General features: G+C 41.2%; 2 protein-coding genes across 3 annotated transcripts in view; one reads left to right on the forward strand and one right to left on the reverse strand.

Moving 5' to 3' along the window:
• Positions 1 to 9,065, forward strand: part of MCUB (mitochondrial calcium uniporter dominant negative subunit beta) — a 41,804-nt gene extending 32,739 nt beyond the window's left edge. Inside the window, exons 2-8 of the mRNA XM_064710954.1 lie at positions 1,326 to 1,401; positions 1,656 to 1,826; positions 5,050 to 5,154; positions 5,350 to 5,510; positions 6,202 to 6,405; positions 7,786 to 7,902; positions 8,865 to 9,065. Of these exons, the coding sequence (XP_064567024.1) occupies positions 1,326 to 1,401; positions 1,656 to 1,826; positions 5,050 to 5,154; positions 5,350 to 5,510; positions 6,202 to 6,405; positions 7,786 to 7,902; positions 8,865 to 8,942 (912 nt within the window). The 3' untranslated portion in view covers positions 8,943 to 9,065. The remainder of the gene's footprint in view (positions 1 to 1,325; positions 1,402 to 1,655; positions 1,827 to 5,049; positions 5,155 to 5,349; positions 5,511 to 6,201; positions 6,406 to 7,785; positions 7,903 to 8,864) is intronic.
• Positions 9,066 to 9,454: 389 nt separating this feature from the next.
• On the reverse strand, positions 9,455 to 19,905 carry CASP6 (caspase 6). 2 transcript variants are annotated; one of them, XM_064710953.1, is made up of 8 exons: positions 19,793 to 19,905; positions 17,800 to 17,841; positions 17,008 to 17,050; positions 15,149 to 15,295; positions 14,644 to 14,720; positions 14,029 to 14,204; positions 11,758 to 11,911; positions 9,455 to 11,104 (listed from the first exon to the last, which is right to left on the reverse strand). In XM_064710953.1, exons 1-8 carry the CDS (start codon positions 19,821 to 19,823, stop codon positions 10,878 to 10,880), a joined length of 897 nt encoding a protein of 298 aa, XP_064567023.1. In that variant the 5' UTR covers positions 19,824 to 19,905; the 3' UTR covers positions 9,455 to 10,877. The 2 variants fall into 2 exon arrangements, with proteins under 2 accessions (XP_064567023.1, XP_064567022.1); XM_064710952.1 differs by having other exon boundaries at positions 10,762 to 11,104; positions 15,149 to 15,298.
• Positions 19,906 to 21,180: the final 1,275 nt, after the last annotated feature.

A 21,180-nucleotide genomic window follows, 5' to 3' on the forward strand; every position in this document is an offset into this window, starting at 1 on the left:
GTTTCTCATTGTCTTTGATTACTGATGATTACAACACACAAATTTCTCAGTACTGAAAACACTCAGAATTACTTACTTTCTTTAAATCCCAAAAAGTACTGGTTACAGGTAAAAAGTTAGGGCAGTGTCAGCATCTTTGAAACACACAGATTCATTTATAGATTACTTTTTTATTTAACCTAATAGCATATCCCTATCCAGACAGCCAAGGCCGTATTTCTTTAAAAACAAATAAATCATGTGAATGTGGTGAGCAGCATTTGGCATATTGAGTAGCCAGAGCCTTGTGCATTTACAGTTTTGTTTTCCTGCCTTGTCAAAGAATATTATCTTGCAGACTGAAATGTTTTGGCCTTCAGAAAGATGAGCTATAAAGCTCACTGGGGGAAAATCGATCCTTATCATCTCTCTCCACCTTGTTTTCCACCTTCCCCAGCTCTCATATTTCAAATCCCAGGCCTTGGTCCCGCCCATGTGTGGTTTTTGTGCCCGGCTTGGTCAGGGATGTGATTTCCTTTCTTTTACCTGTTACTCTTAGTTTATAGCAGTAACATCTGCTCTGTGGAATTGCTGCAATAAAATTGTCCCTCTGCTTGTGCAGGGGGATTAGCTGTGGGTGCAAAGGACATTGCACCTTCCACAGCCTGGGTAGACAGCTTTAAGTATTGGGTTTAATCAGAGCAGTTTGTCTTCTGTGTTTTGGTATGACTGTGTTGAAGGCTACTGATGGTTCTCCCCAGTGGCTCTGGAAGGGGCAAGCTTTGGCTTTTGAACTCTGCAGGTTCAAAAACCTGCTGTCATTGCTGTCCCAGGGCAGAGGTAGTGACCTCAGGCCCTTTATTTTATTGGTGATTGTTGTCCATGACTCAGCAGCGAGTTTTCTCTGAAGCCATGCCCTCTGTTGGAAGTTAACCTGTGGAATTCTGCCTTTAGGCACCATGAGGTAGAGGTTTTTCAAGTGGCTGTTGTGTGGGGAGAGGAGAGGTTTTATTGCAAGAGTTGCATGAAGCACTTCAGAAACATTGCAAATTTTTTCATTTCTTTTTTTCCCCTACTCCTTTTTCCTTGAGTTAATTAAACCACAATAGACAAAAAGTTTTTCTATGGGCAATACCGTAATGCCTTTAGCAGAAATCATGCTTTCTATAAGGATCGTTTCATGTTTCTCATAGAACTGCAGAGTAAGGGGTTTTTCTTCAGGCAGACACCTCTGATGTCAGATCGCACGGAAGCAGATCACCGGGACAGGCTGGGTGCTGCCTTTAACCAGGTACACTTCGCATCCTGACTATCCTAAGGCAAGTTCCTTTGTGTCCGTGCTGCAGGTGGGGCTCTGGAGGCACGCCGGAGCCTGGAGGGGCCGGGAAGGAGCACCTTACAGCTCGCTGGTGCCATCTGATGGTAAGCTTTCACAGCAGCTTTTCCCCTTCCCGTCGGTGGCAACGATGTATTTATTTTATGAGAGTCTGTGAGGTCACATTGTGTGCATGGTTTTATATATATATTCCAGAAATAGAAATACTGTATTAATTTTTTAAAATCTGGAAATGTTTTGTGTAATTTTTCTTGTTTATCCTGTGTTTTAAAAGCAGTTTTACATTAAGCTACAATCTACAATGCAACTTTTTCACTTAGTTTTCTTTTTTCCCTCCCAGAAGTAACTATTAATTACAGACATGGTCTTCCTGTGATAACTCTTGTCCTGCCCACAAGAAGTGAACGCTGTCAGTTCGCTGTCAAGCCAGTAGTGACCACTGTAGGAGCTTTCCTGCAGGATGTGCAAAGAGAAGATAAAGGAATTGAGAGAGCTGAAGTCTTTGCAACAGGTATCTTGTCCTTCTGTTATTCCCTGAGGTAAATGCATTCCTTTTCAAATGGACCGTACTTCTCTTCTGCAGCATAAGTTCAGTCCTCCATCAGGTTTAGCACTGTTGCTGATTAAAAATACAGAATTGGATCTATTACTGGAACTCTCCTTTTATCCCAGTGGTGTCCTCTGTTACCTTTTTCAGTCTTTCTTTCCTTGTCCTCCATGATCATTCTTGAAAGACAACCTGTCAGGCCATTGAATGTGATGTCTGCCAGTTCTTCAGTGTTACCAAGAGCTAAAAGAATCCATTGGCCTTACTATAATACATGTATGAAAAACTCAAGAGCTAAGCAACCAGATAATGTGTGCAATATTAAAGGACAGATTTTTAAGACATTGAGGAGATTTCATGTATCAGCTGGAGTACAATATTTCAGGGCCCTTGGGTTGAAAGGAACCTGATTGCTAGGGTCAAAGGATAACTGGTATTTTAGCATTGGTGTGGCCTTTCCTTCTTGTAATATCCTGTTAATCCCATTGTCCCAAGTCTTCAGATAATTTTCTCAAGCCTTACTCACTGTTCTCTTCTATTCTGTCTCTTTGGTTTGCTTTTTGGTAAAACTAATATTGAATTAACTTTATTCTCCATTTTATCTCCAAGAAAACTTGATCTGTATTTTGGCAGTGCTCTTGCAACCCCTGCCCTGGTACTAGAGAAGGATACAATCTTAAAACTAGATTTGGAATGTAGGGGTTTTTTTCTGAATCTGGTAGAATAGCTACTTGATTTTGGCTAATTAAAAGCATCTATTCCTCCTCTTCCCCCACTCACACCCCTCAAAAGAAAGAAAAATAAGGATACCTACATTTCTACAGAAATATTTATTTAATAGCAAGTAACACATAAGCAGAATAAAGGGTGGTTTCAATGGAAGCTGGTCTGGTTTCATAGCTGGGTGGATTCATAACATTCTTTTCTTTCTGGTTGATACTTACAGAGGGCTGCAGGGGTTTTTAAAGAAACTGAAAATAGATGGATGTTCCCAGAAGGTCTGGAAGCCACAGACCTAAGAGAAGCTGCTTTACTTTCCTTTGTGGGCACATTTAGTAAAACAGGAAAATATCCCACAGAGCAATTTACTGATATCCTCTGGAGCAATGGAGGTATGATCTGTGTGGATCCCAGTGTGGACATGAGCTTCAGGAGCTTTGTGTACACAGGAGCTTTGGTGTTGGGTTTTTTGGTCTTGTTTTGCTTTGTTTTGACAGTGCCTGCTTGGGAGCAAAAATAGAAAATTCTCTTAAAGATAATTTCCTAAAAGACCCTTTATCTTCAGAAGCCACTGTAGGAAATCATTGTTGTGAGCAGCTGGCCTTCCTCTTAACACAGAATTTTTTTCCCTACAAAGGATTTCTTAGTAGGGTGGGGTAGAACTTGTGCTGGCAGCAGTAACCTTTGGGTACTGCTATTGTGCAGACATCCAGGACAGGAGAGTTTGGGATTCACTGCTGGATTGCTTTCCTCTCTGCTGTGTCTGCAAAAGGTAACTATTCCTGCTTCAGTGCAAACATGGGTCCCTTGTGAAGCATGAGGTAATTCCTGTAAGAAACCTTCAAGTCTGGCATTTTTGGCATAGACAAGCAGCAGATTCCAAAGTGGAGATGAATTTCAGTTGTTTTCACCTCATTTGATCTCTTTAAACACACTCCCATTCCCTCTGGTTTGGGAATACTTAGATTAAAACACTGACTCAGAATAATTCTCTGCTCTGTATTTGTCAAGTGTCAGGCAATTGTAATGTTATAGAACTGCTGAGATGTTTAATTCATTAGGAAACTGATACTGTAAAGAGAAACTATTGGTCAAGTACTGAGAGTTGAACTTAAACATTAATTATTAAGGAAAAATTATGAAGCCTTGATTTAGTGCAGACACACTTCTGTGTCATTTAACCATTAAATGAAACCTAACCTTAACTGAAGTCATCAGTGCTGTGTATGATGACTCGCTTTCATTATCTGTAGATTTGATTTTCATCCTGCAAACCTTTTGTAGACAAAAAAATGACCCTTTGTCCACATTGGAACACTCGTGTTTAGTACAGAGGGCTACAAAGTGGCCTTTGCTTAAAGCCTGAGAGGAATTTTCTAAAATAAAATACCTCCCTTTCCTCAAAACTTCTTTTCAGTTAATACAAGATTACACAGGTTAATAAATCACTGGTGTATTCAGAACATCTAGAACAAAGAGCCTGTCTTGATACTTCTTTTGAAAAGCATTTTTTTTCTTAAATGTTATACAAAGAATTATAAATGTCACCTTAATAATGTGCATGCAAATGAACCTTGATGCTTTATTACACTGGAAAAGAAAAAAGACGAGTGGATAGGCACATTACAATTTTGGATTGAAAGTGATCAGCTTCTGGGTTTGCTTTGCTACCCACACAGAGTGGGCAGGTGAGCCAGCTGGGGCGTTTGCCTGCAGAGTTCAGGAGTCTAAGCCTCATCAGATGGGGCCTGAGGACAGGGTTCTGGTGAACAAATAATTGCAGATTGGCTGGGGAGCCTTCCTGTAGTGCATGTGTGAGGACAGGTGGAGGAGCTGAGGCAGTAGCACTGTGACAAACATCTACATACAAAAATCTTGGCATTTTGTAGCCTGTTTGCTTGTTCATCTTGGGAGTAAAGCTGCCTAGCCCTTGGCAAGGGCCGGGGAAGGTGCCCTTTTTGTGTATAGAAAAGGAGAATCATCTCAAACAGCTACAGTGGGGCAGCTGCTCCATGGCTTTTCAAACCCTCTTGCCACAGTGATGTCCAGCAGCAGTGGTGTGTGGCTCTGGGGGCTCTTGGGCCATCTAAACCCCAGTGTGCTTCTGGCAGCCACTGTTACATGAGTAGTAGTTCCTGCTAATTAATCCAGAGTTCCTTTTTGGTAGGAGCTGTAACTTTGCATGTAAAATCTGTGGGGTACCATTCATGTATATTTCTGCATTTAAAAAAAAAAGAACTAGAAAAGGATTTTCCAGGGCATCAAACTTCACCTCCATTCCCTGCACAGTACAGCACCAAGAATCACACCCTGTGTTCCTCCTGACTGTTTAGTATTTGTTACTAGTTCTAAAAGTAGAGTTCCTTCCAAACATTGTTAGTAACCCTGCACTTTTCTGCAGGGTTATCTGTTGATGTTTAAAGCTCCTCATGATAAGTGATCTAGAACTGATATCTTTCTTCTGCAGATGGTAGCAAGGTCTCTGATGCAACATTAATGGAGGTCTTACTGATGAATGACTTTAAGCTTGTTATCAACAACACAGCATACAGTGTGTCACCTCCTGTAAAAGGTAAGAGCAATCCTTAATAACTGATCATCATCTCACTTCATTTAGTGAAGTCTCAGAAAACTGAGACCTGGGAGAAAGGTGTTTCTCTTTGATTTTGTCTTTTTACCTTTGGATGGTCCTGCTTTTGGGGCTGGGGAGAGAATGAAGAAGGGTGTATTCTTGAAATGGTTTATATGACAAATATTTTCTTTTCAGATAAGCTGAGTAGTGAGCATGCTACTGAAATGGAAGATATCAAATCCTTGGTTCACAGACTGTTTGTGGCTCTACATGTAGAAGATCACCAGATCAGGAAAGAGAGAGAATTGCTACAGAAACTGGACCATCTGAAAGGAGAGCTGCTACCTCTTGAACAGGTTGGAAAGCGGGATACTTTTTTTTAAACTCAAAAGTTTTTCCTTTCATCAGAAGTAAGTCCTGTGACAGAAGAAAATCAGCATGACTGGATAGGGTGTGTCTGTTCTGTTTCTTATGTAAATGAAGCCGACTCAGGTAGAATGCAAATTATTTTCAATTCAGTTCTTTTTTTTTCCTGTTGTGGACCTTAATGGGGTAGAAACCACAACAGCTGGAGAAAATGGTCATGAACATGGCTAGTATTGAGATTGAAAGGCCATTTGTTGAAATGTCATTGAAAGTCACCTGTTGCTTTATGAGTTCTGAATACCCATGACAGCAAAAGACCAGCGTAGTAGGGTTGCCATCCATGGCTTAGGGTAGGGGACAAGAGGACTTCTGCTTTATGAGGGCCAGATTCGTGTTACCCAGCACTGCCTTGAATGGTAAATGGAGATCAAACAGACATAGATCCCTAGTAGAGCAAAGGGGAGATTAATAGCAGGAATTCTTGGTGTACAATGGCAAGAAGATCTGGTTGCCCTTGGACTTCAGTGCTTTTATTTTCTCAGCAGGGTAAGTCAGTAAGAGGTGTTGGTAAGGGATCCTGAGAAAGGATTTGGCCCAGAGGGTGAAAACATAGTTTAGGAGCTGTTCATCAGAGGAGCACTCAGGTTTATTTGAACAGGTTTCTGCATTTCTTTTCTTCAGATGAAAGCCAGAATCATGGACAGTGCAGATGCAAAAACCTCCAGGCTTTTATGGGTTGGCCTAGCCCTGATGTCAACTCAGGGGGGAGCGCTGGCGTGGCTCACGTGGTGGGTGTACTCGTGGGACATCATGGAGCCTGTCACGTACTTCATCACCTACGGCAGTGCCATGGCTTTCTACGCCTACTTCATTCTTACCAAGCAGGTGAGTGAGTCCTGGTCCTCTAAATGTCTGGGTTATGGAAAAGGAGGAAAACTGAGTCTGTGAATCACAATGTTTGAGCTCTGATGAAACCAGAACTCAGTGAGTGACACTGCCATCAGACAGGGACTTGTTTGATCCCTAATGCAGCTGGATACAAACATTACATCATGCAGAATCAAGCAGGTACTGCTGCACATGAACTGTAGGCCAGCTGCTGAGCATTACTACTGTTGGTAAGAGTTCATAACCTAGGGAATGAAAGGTGAGGAAAGAAGTCTCTCCTTTAAAATGTTTGTAGATCACTTTGCATAGTAAATGGCACCTTGCTCACTGCAGTAATGGAAGATCAACTGATAGTGCCGTGCCAGTTTGTGAGTGCTGCCTTACAGCAGCAAATCACCCAACAGTAGTTTTTCTTTGCTGAAGTTTGTGTGTATATATATATACATATATATATATATACATATATATATATATACAGTGCAGGGTACCAAACTGTTTGGAACTCTGGCAGTTGCATTACTGAAATATATATAGTGCCTGAAAAAATGCTGTTGCTCCACTCTTCATAATCAGCCCACTTTTCCATGACTTAGAATGAATGGAGGTAAATGTAGGACAGCTGAAATGAGGCAGGCATTGTGTAGAAGTAAAAGGTTTATTCAGATCTTAGCTTCACAATACAGACTTGTTCTGAAATCCCATTCAGACTTTGAGAAATGTTTCTTTTTCTTGTTTTAGCTCTGTACTTTACTCTCAAAGTGGACATCTTGATGTTGAACTTTCTATGATGCAAAACTCTTTTTTGAAGTATGTGGAAGAGTATTTTCTTCTATTATACCAGTAGATCTATAGACCATGTGGGAAATTAGATTCCTTCTCCCAAAAGGGGAGATGTATCTGTTTTTATGAAGAGCTGGTTCAGAATCTGAGTTTTACTCCTTCTGACTGGTTTTTAAGAAGAGCTAAGCCATTCCTACTTTTTGTGTGTAGATAGAGATTACTACTTGGCTTTTTTAAACAGCTGCCTGTGCCATTGCTTAAGACTTTCAGGTAAGTCCTCAAGAAGTAGTTCCTGAATTTTCTCTGACTCCTTGGAAGTAGCTTCCATCAGCTGAGGTGGCTCCAGTCACGAAGATCACACTGTGTCTTTATTATAACTGAAAATCCCTTCAGACATGATAGAAGTGACTCCTGCTATGTGTTTAAAAAGCCCTTATGGTCTCCTCTAAGAGCAGAATTTCATATGTAGCCTCTTTACAAAACATACATAGGTGCTGGGCAAGGTAACTCTTCCTGAAACAGGCTGAGTTTCTAATTTGCTGACCTCAACTCAGTTTCCTTGCTAACCACAAATCCATGTCCTCCTTCCTTCCCCAGGACTACATTTACCCTCACGCTAAGGACAGGCAGTTCCTCCACTACTTCTACCGCAAATCCAAAAAGCAGCGGTTTAATGTGGAACGATACAACAAGCTCAAAGACGACCTAGCAGAGGTATTTGAGTGCAGTCCTTCAATGATGATGCAGCTTCTGGCTTAAGACTTCTTCAGTAACCTCTCAGCTAACAGAAAATTGACCTCAAGGCTTGCCATCAAAACTCTGTATTGCTTCTTGGCCAGTTTCAGCTGCTCAGCTAATTATACAATGTTTGCCTTTGATGTATAAACTATTTCTGTAGGTCATCAGAAAGGGAGACCTTCATGAATTTAATTTAAAACAAGTCAGTTTATCAGCATGACATCTATTTTTTGCATACTCTAATTAATGTTGCATTTTTGGCCATTTAATACAATAGCTGCATTTATCATGGGCACAGTATGTTTGCTGCACTGCTGTGGTAGGCCAATCTCCTCCCTTCCTTGGAAGGAGATTGCCTTGCAGAGTGTTTAGCATTTGACATCATAGCCTTTATTCTGTAGGTAAAAGACTTAGATTTACAGAATATGGGTGACTGTATGGAAAAGGTGGTATGTACACCCAGGAGGAATTTGGTGGCCTTCATGAAATAGTTGTAGCAGATCTCTCACTCCTCAATTATTACTCCTCCATCCCATCTTGACAGCCCTGTGTTCAATATCTCATAAAAGAAAATGGAAACTCCCTCTAACTTCAGCTTAAAACCCATAGTTCAGGGTGTAATTTCATGTGCCATAATTGACACAATGATAGAGTTTGATGCTTTTTTGGTGGCTTGGGGGTATGGATTTTTAAATTGTCATTTCAGGAAAATAATACTTTGGGGTGTGGGTGAGTGGGTTGATGGGCAGGGTTCATGCTCCTCTCTGGAGACTGCATGAGTCGAGCAGGTCTGTCAGTGTTCAGCATCCTCCCTTTGATGGGTTTGGTTCCTTGCCTAAGACCAGTGCCTTGTGAGAAAAGAAAGACAGTGCAAGTGTGAAAGAGGAGAAAGCAGAGGCTGCAGAAGGATGAACTCTCCCCCTCTCTTTCATTGGCAGGCAGAAGAATCCCTAAGGCGTCTGCGCCAGCCTCTGCACCTGAGGCTTCCCATCCAGGAAATCAGTGACAAGGACTGACCTTGGTTTGTGTATACTGGAGATGCCCTTTCAAAGCTGATATGAACATTCAGTTACTCCATAGCACCTGGGTATTTTTACCACTGAAGTTTTAAAAGTTGCAATAAATAGCTTTAAAAAATATTTGATTGCTTGATGTTACTTTGGGTTTGTTTTGCTTGTTTGGGTTTTTTTCTTTTTTTCTGTGAAGAAACTGCTAAAGCAGAGTTCTTCTAAATATTTGTCAAATCTCATTAGTACAATGGGGGCATTCTTACTGCTGGTAAAATAACAGAACAAACAAGGACAGCTCCTTTAGTACCATTTACTGTAACACAACAGTAGCTCATAGGATAATTAACTTCTGTATGGAGTAGTAAAGATTCTTTTCCTGAAATTACTGTTTCTTTTTCCCTGGTCTGTGCATTGACTGCTTGTGACACCATAGGTCAAGTTTAGATTAGCATGACAAATAAGCTTCCTTAGTAAGTAGTGCTGGAAAAGTAAGGTATCTCAAACTTGCTATAAAATAATTTGTTTCACTCTTGCATTTTATTGAAAGGATTTATCAAAACATTAAAACATGCATGATTCATACAACATTTAAAAGGAGGTGTAGTAAGATACAGCATTTATGACAGAACATTGTAGATGGAAAGACTTAACTAAAGCAGAAGCAATAAACCGATTATTTTTTTCCCCAGGAAAGTGGATTAGTGCTGGAAAAGTAAGGCATCTCAGACTTCCTATAAAATCATTTATGTTTCACTGTTGCATTATATTGAAAGAATTTATCAAAACATTAAAACATGCATGATTCATACACCTGTTTAAAAGCAGGTGTAGTAAGATACAGCATTTATGACTTAGAATATTGTATATGGAAAGACTTAACTAAAGCAGAACCTGTAAACCAATTATTTTTTTCCCCAGGAAAGTGGAATAAGACACTTTGCTCAGACTGAGTTCTCTGTTGTCCCTCAGAGGAACAATTAATAACGTAAAAAAAAAAAGAAATATTTGGTTCAAGTCAGCACCACAACTACTGCAGCAGTAACAATCCCGTGGTGACCATGCACCATCACTTTTATGTACACAATGACAGAGGTATGGCTGATCTTCTCCAGGGCCATGAGGAGGCCTGATGCAACTCAAAGGCCTGAAGTATGAAAGTTTGCATGTTATTATTTTGTAGAGCTGCCTAGAGATGTTCAGCAGCATTAGCTGTAGAGATGCAGACAAGGCAAGCTCACCCTGAGCAAACTGTACATGGTCTCATCTCATTACTGCTGTTTTTCTCCTGAGGATGTAAAGCACCAGAAAACTATAATTGTGCTTCAAGTACAAATTATATTCAAGTAAAAGGAAACCCTTTATTAATCAACCCTATTTGATTAATCCTTTATTAATGCTATAGTTGTACTCAAGGAATTAAGTTCCTATTTAGTGTAGCAAGAAAATTATACAGTGTCTAAAAAGCTCAATAAAGCTGCAAAAGTTGTGGATTCAGCTGTCCACAAATTTAAAAAGATGCCCTACAAACCATATTCCCTGTAAACTGTGCTCTAGGAGCAAGACAAGTAAATCTAACAGAACAGTAAAAATGTTTTGGAAATAGTAAAATGTGCCATAGTTAGATGGCAATGAAGCAAGATGCTTTTAGGAAAAAAAAAATAAATTTCAACTGATTTGAATTTCAAGCATCAATTTCAATAAAATCTGAGTACCTTCTAATACTTTGGCCCCACTCAACTTTTCCCATATTCCCTGAGATGAATTCTTTGGTATAATTCTAGTTTTAAGACTGCTTCAAGATTTTAGAAACTGTTAGGTATGCAAATTGTAATGTTTGATCACAGTGATTTTACAGTCTTGTAGAATATTACATTTCCTCAACTAAGATGGTGTTCTTTTCTCTCCAGCAGGTAATAGTAATGGTCATCACTGCTAAATAATCTACTTAGATTTTGGTTGAAAATACAATTTTTTAGTTAGCATTGAGGCAAAACAAGGAATCTGTTTTTTTAAACCATAGCCTGTGTTCCATGTGCGATCTGATACTTTCCTGTTAACAACAGTAAGAAGTTCTGTGAACTCCCTGGAAGATCCATGATCCCTAAGGGTCTCACACAAATCTTGGATGTACCAGGAGCCAAATATAGTGTCACGATGAGAATAGTAGCCTACAGTAGAAAAAGAACATAAAATTAGATCCAAATGTAAGTAGTGATAACTTCTTGGAAAAATATTTATGAGAGTCCCTGTTTGCTAGCTACCATCTATAAGGAATTACTAATGGGTGTAAATCTCACTTTGCCAATTACACTGCAAATTGTAGATGGGAAATGGCTTTGGTACCACTTGTGGTGCTCAGCTAAGAGGAACATGATTCAGGGACTGGTAGCTTACAGGACTGCACCTCTGCTTCATTAGAGAGCAGATGGGACTGAGGACAACATACATGGGGGACTGGAGAGAACAGCCATGTAGTGCAGGGAAATTTGTAAGCCACCAGAGATGGTTTTTTCTCTGGAATTTTTCTCTGGAAATTTTTCTCTGAAATTTTTCTCTGGAAAAGAGATGGATGTTGGCTGTCAGGAGGCAGCTCAGCCTCAAGACTGATGGCAATGCTTTTGTTTGGTAAACTTAACCTTGGTAATTTATTTTCATTTCTTCTTTAGCACACAACATTCTTTCCCAGACAAGTTACTACTTATCAGACATGTGAATCAGATTTACATGGAACTGTCCTCATTTTTTGGATTGCAAAATGAAGACATGTTCAGGGCTGTTACAGTGAAGTATCAGACACTGGATGTAAAATATTGGAACTCACCTTGTGCCACAGAGTAGCACATGATGAAGTCTGCACCAGCAGGCAGAGTACAGATGCCAGCTGCATCCACTTCAGTCTTATTGTCAGGGGATTTACTGCTGTCTGTTGCATCATGAGCAATCACTGCATTATCATGTTGATCACCTCGACAGGCCTGTTGGTGAGAAGTGGTGTTATGTTATATATATATATATATATATATGTTATATATATGTTTGCACCCCTGCCGAGCTCACTGTTAATATTACAATTCTGACCCTAACCAGATGCACTTCTGTTCAGCTAGGTGTGCCACATCACCATGGCTCTGCCTTCAGAAAGAGACATTTATTTCTCTGTCACTTAAAATGTTGGGGACAAACTCCATTGAAAGCTTGAAGATGATCTCAGACTGGAAGGGATCTCCTGAGATCATCTAGTCCAACCCCCTGACTCAAGCAGTGTTAGCTACAGCATGTTGTCCAGGACTATGTCCAGTCAGCTTTTGAGGATCTCCATAGGTGGAGACTCCACAGTCTGTATGGGTGACCTTTTCCAGTGTTTGACCAACCTCACAGTAAAGTGTTTTCTTGTGTTGAAATTTTGTGTTCTCATTTGTTCCAGTTGCCTCTTAAACCTGTCACTTGGGTGCCACTGAAAAGAGCTGTCTCCCTATTATGCCCTCCCACCAGCTGTTCAGAACATTGGTAAGATTCCCCTGAGCCATCTCCTCCAGGCTGAACAGTCCAGCTCTCTCAGCCTCTCCTCAGATCAAACATGCTCCAGAGTCCCTTTATGATCTCTGTGGCCCTTTACAGGACTCACTCCACTAAGTCTGCATTTTTCTTAACTGGGGAACTCAGGACTGGATATAATACTTCAGAGGCAGCCTCACCACTGCTGAGTAGAGAGGAAGAATTGCCTCCCTTGGCAGTGTTGAATTACAGCTCTGAAGCACAGCCATCATTACATGCTGTTACACTTCTGCTCCTAGTGCAGTCTCAAGTGTGTTTGTTGAGGGAAGGTTTTTGTGAGAAGTCAGTAGTGATCCCACCATTGTCAGTGGAGCAGAAAGGCTACACATGGAGGATAACAAGGTGAGAACACACTCAAAAGATACAAAGGAGCATTACTTCAGAACTACCACTAAAAAAAAAAACAACACAAAGAATCTTCTTTACAGTGATAAAGTTTCATCTTGATGTTTCTGATTTCCAGAGGTAATTGCTATGCCAGTTGTGCTGGAAAATAACTCAGCTGATGAATTAAGTTAATTAGCTTTTTGATGAGTATATAAGTGATTACAAGTATTACATTGACCTTAAATTTTAAATATGAAAGTATTTTTTTCCATCTCTAGCACCAGGTTAAGAAAAAAAAAAAGGAAATCTGAATGAGTCCTAATGAAAGGTGAATTATCAATATACTGCTTCTTGCAGCAACCCTGTGCCCTGAGGAAGCTTGCATTTGGGATAAAAAAAAGGTAATTCTTAGAATTATTCTGTAAACTGCTACAATTACAGTCTGCTGGTTCAGATATGAGTTTGCTAATTGCAATCTGGATAAAGATGGGATAAAGCCCTGCATGACCTGGCCTGACCCCATAACTCTGCTTTGAACAGGAGGCTGGACCAGAGACCTCCTGAGATACCTCCCAGCTTCCATTCTCCCGTGAACCAAGGGAAGGAACAGGAGGTTACAAATGGTCTTCATCTGACCACTTAGCACAAACAGCGTTTCTGAGACAATAAAGCCTTAATCTGATTCTTTGGATTCTACAGAGAGAGAGATGCTGAGTATAGGTCATAGACAAAAAAAACCAACCAACCAGCAACAACAACTGAAAATCACTACCGCCACAAAAACCAACCAACCAAAAAGCCTCACAAAAAAAAGAAAACAGACAAAAAAGCCAAACACAAAACCCAACTTGACTGAGGATCAAGTAAAGGGACTTGCCTGGAAGGAAGCAATGAAGATACAGAGGGTAGATAGCTTATCAGCTTAGCCTTGGGCTGTGAAGTGTGACCAATAGGAACTGAGCTGAGGCTGCAAAAAACACTGACAGTAGATCTGACATGGGTTTAATTTGTGTTTCTTTTTGTAAAATTACTTATTAAATACAGCTGTAATAATAATAATAACAGGAGTATACATTAGTGTTTCTAATAAAAAGAGAAGAATCCTTGTCTTAAATGCCTTGTGGAAGGACTGCATCAGGAAAACTGACATGTATTGCAGGGAGACACAAGTCAGTGTTAACTTCACTGAATTCAGAAACAGACATCTTACCTGAATGATAAATATCTTTGGCTTTCCTACCAAACTCTGGCACTTGTCTCCTCTGAACATGTCTGTCATTGTCTGAATTTCGATTTTGTCATCACGTGCATAAATGTGATCATCTTTACCGTGGCTCAGGAACACACACACGAAGCAGTCAGCATTGCTGTGGTCCTCCTTAGAGGCTGAAATAGTCAAGTGGTGTTTAAATGATGAAACACTCTTACTCAGGTCTAAAAAACATTGTACATTTGTATCATGTAACTGAATCCCCAGTCAGTCCTTTTTCAAATGGATGCCATTTTCAGGAAAAGCCATACTGTAGGGATTGCAAGGTGCATTGATTCAGCCTGGCTGAAGGAGCACTAACCATAAAAAGAAGAATGTAATTATCTTCTCCCAGCTGCACGTCCTTTCTTTCAGCTTTTTGTGACTTAATTAGTTCTCTCACTGAAGCTTCACATACAATGCAATAAAATAATTTTCAGTCTAACCTTCAAATACTTCTAATGTTAAATTCCTTGTGCACAACAATTTGTTTTAAGTAAGATGAATGGAGAGATTGGAAGAAAAGGTATCTGGGAATTCTGCTGCAATAGTCATAACCAATACACAGTCTCTTACCTTCATCAATTCTCTTCTGCACATCTTCTGCTTTCAGGTTATCAAAAACTCTGACTTCAAATCCAAGGTTTGTCAAACTATTGTTAGAACAGATCAGCGTTAGTAAAAATCTTGCTCAAATTATATATCAATTGCTACCAACTCAGTTTATTTCCCTGTGGGGAAATTAATATTCTTATGCATTATTTATGAACAAAACTACTAAAGTTGATTTTGAATTCAAAGTGGTGTCAAGTACAGGTCTAACACCTAAAGTTACTTCAAAGAGTTTGTCCAAAGAAAGTGCTGAACTCACAGGATTTGTGCCAGCAGTTTCTGTGACTTTAAAAAAAAGTGCCTTGAAGCTTTTTAATTAGAGCTTTCTTCACTCAAGTTGCACTGGTGCTTTGTCTGCAAAATCTTCTGGTCACTACTTAAACACAAGATTTAGGTAACTCCTTAATTTGAAGATGATTTCTAAAGTTTAGATTTTTTTAAGGTTTAGTGGAGCAACCAAGTTTCTTACGTGCGATTCAGATTGTCTCTGTCAACCATAGTCCCACGTCTGTCTCTCAGATTTAACTGCCAAGAAAAGTACTCATGATTGAAGATTAATGCAACTCCTCTTCTTCGATGGTCCATTTTGTACTTCTCTTCAAGATGACGTGATTGTCTGCTGCCACACATGGAAAACATTCTTGGTAAATGAGGCTGTTTCATTAGTTAAGGCACATAATTTCAGACATGGCTCCAATTCTCCATGTTATGTGTTTAGATAAATACTAACATAATTGGACAGTACACATGCACTTACTTGGAATTGTAGCTGAGATTTACATCAAGTTTTTCTAAGTAAATCAAGTGCTGCATTATAATCAATAGACTATAAACTGGGGATGAGGTGCTAAGTGCAGTGTATCTTGCAAAAGGAGAACAAATGTTTGTTATTTACCCTAATGAAATGAAAGCCATGACAATTTAATCTGACAAGTTTAAGTTGACAAGTTCATCTAAGTTTCTAGTAACCAGGCCACAAACTCCTGAAGGACAGAGGTCTTTTTAAGCACAGAAAAAATGACTGACCCAGGTTCTAAGTAGAGGACTTTATCATGGCAGCAAACACATAGAATACTTGTGTGTTTGGGAGTAGCATTGTGCAATTTTATTCATTTATCAGCAAAACACGTCATAGGATGTGTGACAGCACACTCTGGACGTGGCTGTGGAGCCACAGTCATGCCAACACTTGGACCCAAAAGATCCTAAGTGTTGACATGGCTGTAATTAGAAGGATGAAGCAGACAGTCTTTCTGCTTTAGTAGTTCCTGGTGCAGAAAACAGAAACTGAAACACTTCTGGCAACAATGCTGGCAATAGACAGGTCCAAAGTTCGAGATACATGGAATGACAGTCAGGGTCATAGTGCTGGCTCTGGACTGGCTCTGGTCAGAGCTGTAATTCCTGCCATGTTAATACTCTCTTTCATGCTATGGAATATTCAGGTTTGGTGCAATTACAGGAGAAAGTTGCTTAGAATATTTGTCTGCAGATGTTGAAGATCAGAGTTTCTTTGGCAAATGCTTTTGTTTTGCAGCAAAATTACCATCATTACCCATAGACAGTCTCTGCTTTTCCACTTTGTTATGAGAATTCCCTTACTGAAATATGTTTTTGTAACATATACACAAGAATTCAGACAGAGAACAGGAATTTAACATGACTGTTCAAAGTCAGGGAGGTTCTACAATGTTGGCTGGATAACCAATAAGAGAAGCTGGGTGCTTTATCACATTGTTCCCATTCTGAGTACCAAACATGATAAAATGCAAAGATTATAAATTTTAGCCTTGCAATTATGAACAATTTCACCTGTACCAGAATTTTTTCAGATTTTGTCAATTTCTCTTCATTAGGATTTGGCTAGGTGCATGGCTAGTAGGGATTTTGGACAGTTTGGTCACTGGATCCTGTGAATGACCATTTGGGATAATTCCCTAAACAGTTCTTTCTCTACTCAGTTGTATGGATAAGGCAAAGTTATCAGGCAGGTGGTTTAGTGTTTTCAGGGCTTTTATGGAAGCACTGTTCCATGGACCATGTCCCCTCCTTCCAGAGGAATAAGTTCCTGTGCTACAATCTAACCTTCTGTCCAGTGGCTCCTCAGAATGTGATGGTATTTGCACATTGCCTACGATAAAAAGAGAACACTTCTCATAATCCCTTCCACATGCCTTCACATCTGCAGCTGGTGTAGCTAAAACTACAAACATGTTTTGTAAGTGGGTGGAGTTGAATCAAATCATTAATCATTCATTAACAAAAATCAGAAAGCCCTGCACTGACCTCAGTCCCTTGGGACATCTGTCACTGCCACCAGAACTTTACCTTATATTGACTGCATCTACTTCTGTGATGTTCTCATTTCCATCTGTTAGAGAAATCAAAAAGTTATTTAGCCACAAACTCATTCATTAAAAACAAACAAAACCAATTTGAAATTATGCATCCAGCCTTAAAGTTTAGCTGTTCATGTGAACCAAAAGCTCATTCACACATCAGATAAGTAGGCATGCAAGGAAACAGCCTCATTACTGTTTGTCTGTACCCACAGCTTTTGGAGGCTGTTCTGGAAGTTCAGACTCCAGCAGTCTGAATTTCATGTGGTCAAGACATGCATATTTTGTATCTGCTGTGCATCTGTATAAACATATTCAGAGATGATGATTTTATATAACTAACTAGCTTGGTGTATTTTTTTAACGAGACTCTAACTCAATAGTAAAAATTTTACATAACTTAAAAATACATTGTTGTTTCTTTTCTTTCAGTAATGCTGCTAATACAAAGTTGAGCATTCTCTTTGAGGTTGCATGCAGCATGAGCCACAGTAGATAGTGTAACAGCCATTGACAACTGAAAAAATGCAAGATTTAAACCTTTTCTTCTGCTGATCTATAGAGACTTTAAGTACCTCCAGTACAGAAGGGACATGAAAGTAACAGTGAGGGAACAACAAGGGATGTGCACATCTTGGGAGTGTGCAGAACTACAGACTTGCAGATGGTTAGGCTGGAATCCTTGTTCCTCTTACTTAAGCATCTCAGTGGGCTACTAAATCACTACTACTAGTGGTAGAGACTCACTACCACATTATGAGAACTGTATATGACACTGTACCTGTGGTGGGTAATATAGGTCTGCTATCCAGCTGGACATGGCCTGCAATTATAAGAAGAGTCACATGTACATGTATTTTGCAAACTACTTTGCACATACAATATTAGCTTTTCACATTCATTTTTCAGATGTTATTAATGCCTTTTGCAAAACTAACATAGCTGTATCTTGATGCAGGACAGAAGTTCCTGTGATCCACCCCCCCCCACCATGAAACAGATAATAAAATTTTATAATCATCAAACTTTAAGACAGAAAATGTAGACACAGGAGGACTAAAATTCCTGGGCTACAGGAAACTGGGAAAAAAAATTTCCTGTTAATTTAATCCTGTTTAGTAACTTCCTAGTCCTAGGTTTTTCATTGTCCCTCTCGTATCGCAGCTTCATTCACATAAACACTATTTGAATTATCATGATTTATGAAAAGTTTTCTGTTTGTCTTACACTGGAACAAGTTTGTTCTAAAGTCTGATTGAGACTAATGGGACTACTTATCCCTAATTTCGTGAAGACGGATTGCTTCAAAGGAATCAAAAATCAGGTATGCACTAGGTTACACTGGAATCTCACAGAGTCTATCCCTGGATGCATTTCCATCTCAACAGATCTACCATCAAGACCACAAAGGGCAAGGCCCTTAGAAACAGCCAGACGGCACACAAAATAATTCCCTTTAAGCCTGGCTGCATCTCCGGGGACCCAGGCCAAGTTTTACTGCTCTGACTTCTCCTGCCTTCCAGTGACATGCCGGGAACCTTCCCCACTTTCCCCGAGGCTGTGCCGGGAAGCCAGAGGGGTTTTCCCCTGCGGGATTTACTGCAAATCCATTTCCTTGTTGGCCATCCTTCACCTCCCACCTTCTCGAACGTTCCTTTCCTCCTCCGGAAGGAAGGAAATGTTATAGACACACATTATAATATTGGCTTTTCACAAATATTAAAATGGATTTTAGATATGTAGTGTTAAAGTATCTTTGTTATATAGTTTTTATTTCCGTTGTTAATTAAACTTAGTGAAATAGCTGCTATAAGTATGCTTGTGTAAAATGCCCGCTTGGATGGGATAACATCCAATGAACATATGAAGAAGACACCCGCTACATGCCAACAATCGGCATTCACCATCTGAAGGCAGTGGGGACCAAAGCTCAAAAACTGCAGGTGTTAAAAAAAGGCAGACCCGAATTTAATAGCTCTTGGAATATGTAAACTAAAAAGGAAACTTTACTATGCATAAAGGAAAGTTTACCATGCATAACTGAATTGAATTCCGTAATTGCATTGAATCCGCTACAGGCTGATGCAACAGATGTGATGGCTGATGTAGGGAGCATCCCCAAAGGTAAGTGTGGTCTTGCCTGAGGGCCAGGATGCACCCGGCTGTAAAAACCTTTGCTCTATGGTCCTTGTTTCCTATTGCCCTTTTTTTTTTTTTTTTTTTTTTTTTTCCACGGAGAGTGAACGTGTTTTTCACAGAAAGAAGGACAGAAGCAAAGCTCCGGCTGTCCGTGAGCGCCGGCAGCGCCCTTCGGGCCGCGCTCCCCCTCTTGGGGAAGCTCGGGCGCTGCGGCCGGGCAGCCCCGCTGCCTCCGGCCCCTCGCAGACATTCCCCGTCCCTCTGCCTCCGGTAGCCCCGCTGCCCCCAGCCCCTCACGGACACTTCCCGTCCCTCTGCCTCCGGCAAGCCCGCTGCCCCCGGCCCCACGCAGACGTTCCTCGTCCCGCTGCCTCCGGCAGCCCCGCTGCCCCCGGCCCCACGCAGACGTTCCCCGTCCCTCTGCCTCCGGTACCCCTCGCAGACATTCCCCGTCCCTCTGCCTCCGGCAGCCCCGCTGCCCCCGGCCCCTCGCAGACATTCCCCGTCCCTCTGCCTCCGGTAGCCGCTCGCAGACATTCCCCGTCCCGCTCCCACTCCGCGCTGCCTCCGGCAGGAGCCCCCAGCGGCGCGGCGCGACCCGGCCCTTCCCCACCGCGTCCCCACCGCACACGCACCCGCCTGCGGCTGCCGCTCCGAGCCCGACATCGCCGTGGACTGAGGCACCGGCTGCACACCGTCACGACACAAACCGAACTGAAGCGAGCGGAAACAAAGCCAAGCAAGCGCAGCCAAGCCCTTCCCTCTCTTCCACGCCTTCTGGCGGTTAACCGCCCCGCCTCATCCGCGAGCAGCCGCCTCCGGCGCTGGGCGAAGGCCGGAGCCGGGAAAGCCCAGGGATGCGGTGCTGAAGTGCGCCGTGTGTTTCCTGTGATCAGACCTTCAGAGACCGTGATTGACTGACTGCCCCGGCTTGTACAAAACCAGCGTCCTGAAATATGGTGAGAGCCTCCCGTGCTCAGTTTAAATTTTTCAAAACTCAAATTCCCATTTGAGGCCCATCGTGTTTTCTTTCCTGTACGGCTCCTGTTCCTCAAAGTGCGTTCCCATTCGGGCACCCACTCACAGCCCTTGGGAGGTTTGGATGTGTGGATCATTCTACAGCTTTGCTCTGTTCTCTTTGATGTTTTCGGAACTGTGAGGCGAGGGTCAAGGTATTGACGAGAGTGCCCAGGTGTGTTAACGAGTATTCCCGACTGGGAATTATGTGGCACTTACCACTCACTGATCAATTACATAACAAACAAGTTTCTAAACCAAAGCCAGTGACAAAACCCATTCTTCAGTACAAGAGCTTCACAGATTATACCCTAGAGGGATCTGATTTTTTTATCTAGCCTACTTTTAGATATGAAACTCAGATATGAATGTGCACTCAGGAGAGTGCTGCTACAAGCACAAAAAAGAAGCAGATTTAGAGTGGAATTATAGGCATTTTTACCCAGTCTGGTTTTAATCTGGCTTCTTGCATGGGTAAAAATTTCAGACAGGATGTCTCCCTTTGATTAAAGGAGCCATGGGGTATTTTTAATTGCCTTTGCTTTTGTCTTGTTCAGACTTGTTACCCTCAGACTGCCAGTAGGCAGCTGGATCAAGATAGAACTTTGTTTCAATTGTCTTTGTGCAAACTTTAGTTAGAACATGACACTATCACAAAGTTTGCCTCTTATACTGGGTAACATTTAGACTCCTACCAAACAGGTTCATTTTTTGGCAACTGCAGATCCCAGCTCTCACAGCTCATGCTAGAGCTGTCCCAGACTCCTGTGTGAAGTTCTGCAGCTGCAGAACCGAAATCCAGAACTTTGTCAGCAATGTTCCTCGGTCCAGCAGTTTGCTTAGATCCTTGTAAGATGGAGTTCTCTTCTGCTCTGTTTTGCTGGAGGCTGAGAGCAGGCTCAGCCACTGTGTTGGGTCATTGTAATGCATGAAAGTTTTATTGTGAGATGTGCCTATAGGTTTAGAAACACTTGCAGATTGTAGGTGGGTATTTTTTGGAAAAAGC

The sequence above is a fragment of the Zonotrichia leucophrys genome, chromosome 4 (assembly GCF_028769735.1).
Source record: "Zonotrichia leucophrys gambelii isolate GWCS_2022_RI chromosome 4, RI_Zleu_2.0, whole genome shotgun sequence".
In the NCBI taxonomy this organism is placed as follows: domain Eukaryota; kingdom Metazoa; phylum Chordata; class Aves; order Passeriformes; family Passerellidae; genus Zonotrichia; species Zonotrichia leucophrys.

Bases quoted from the DNA above. Each gene is read 5' to 3' on its own strand.
- CASP6 (XM_064710952.1), bottom strand. From the start codon at position 19,823: ATGTCGGGCTCGGAGCGGCAGCCGCAGGCGG. The intron at 17,842-19,792 runs GTGCGTGTGCGG...TTATAATTGCAG, and splicing joins GGAGCGGCAGCCGCAGGCGG to GCCATGTCCAGCTGGATAGC. The intron at 14,205-14,643 runs GTAAGAGACTGT...TGACTATTTCAG, and splicing joins GCAGAAGAGAATTGATGAAG to CCTCTAAGGAGGACCACAGC.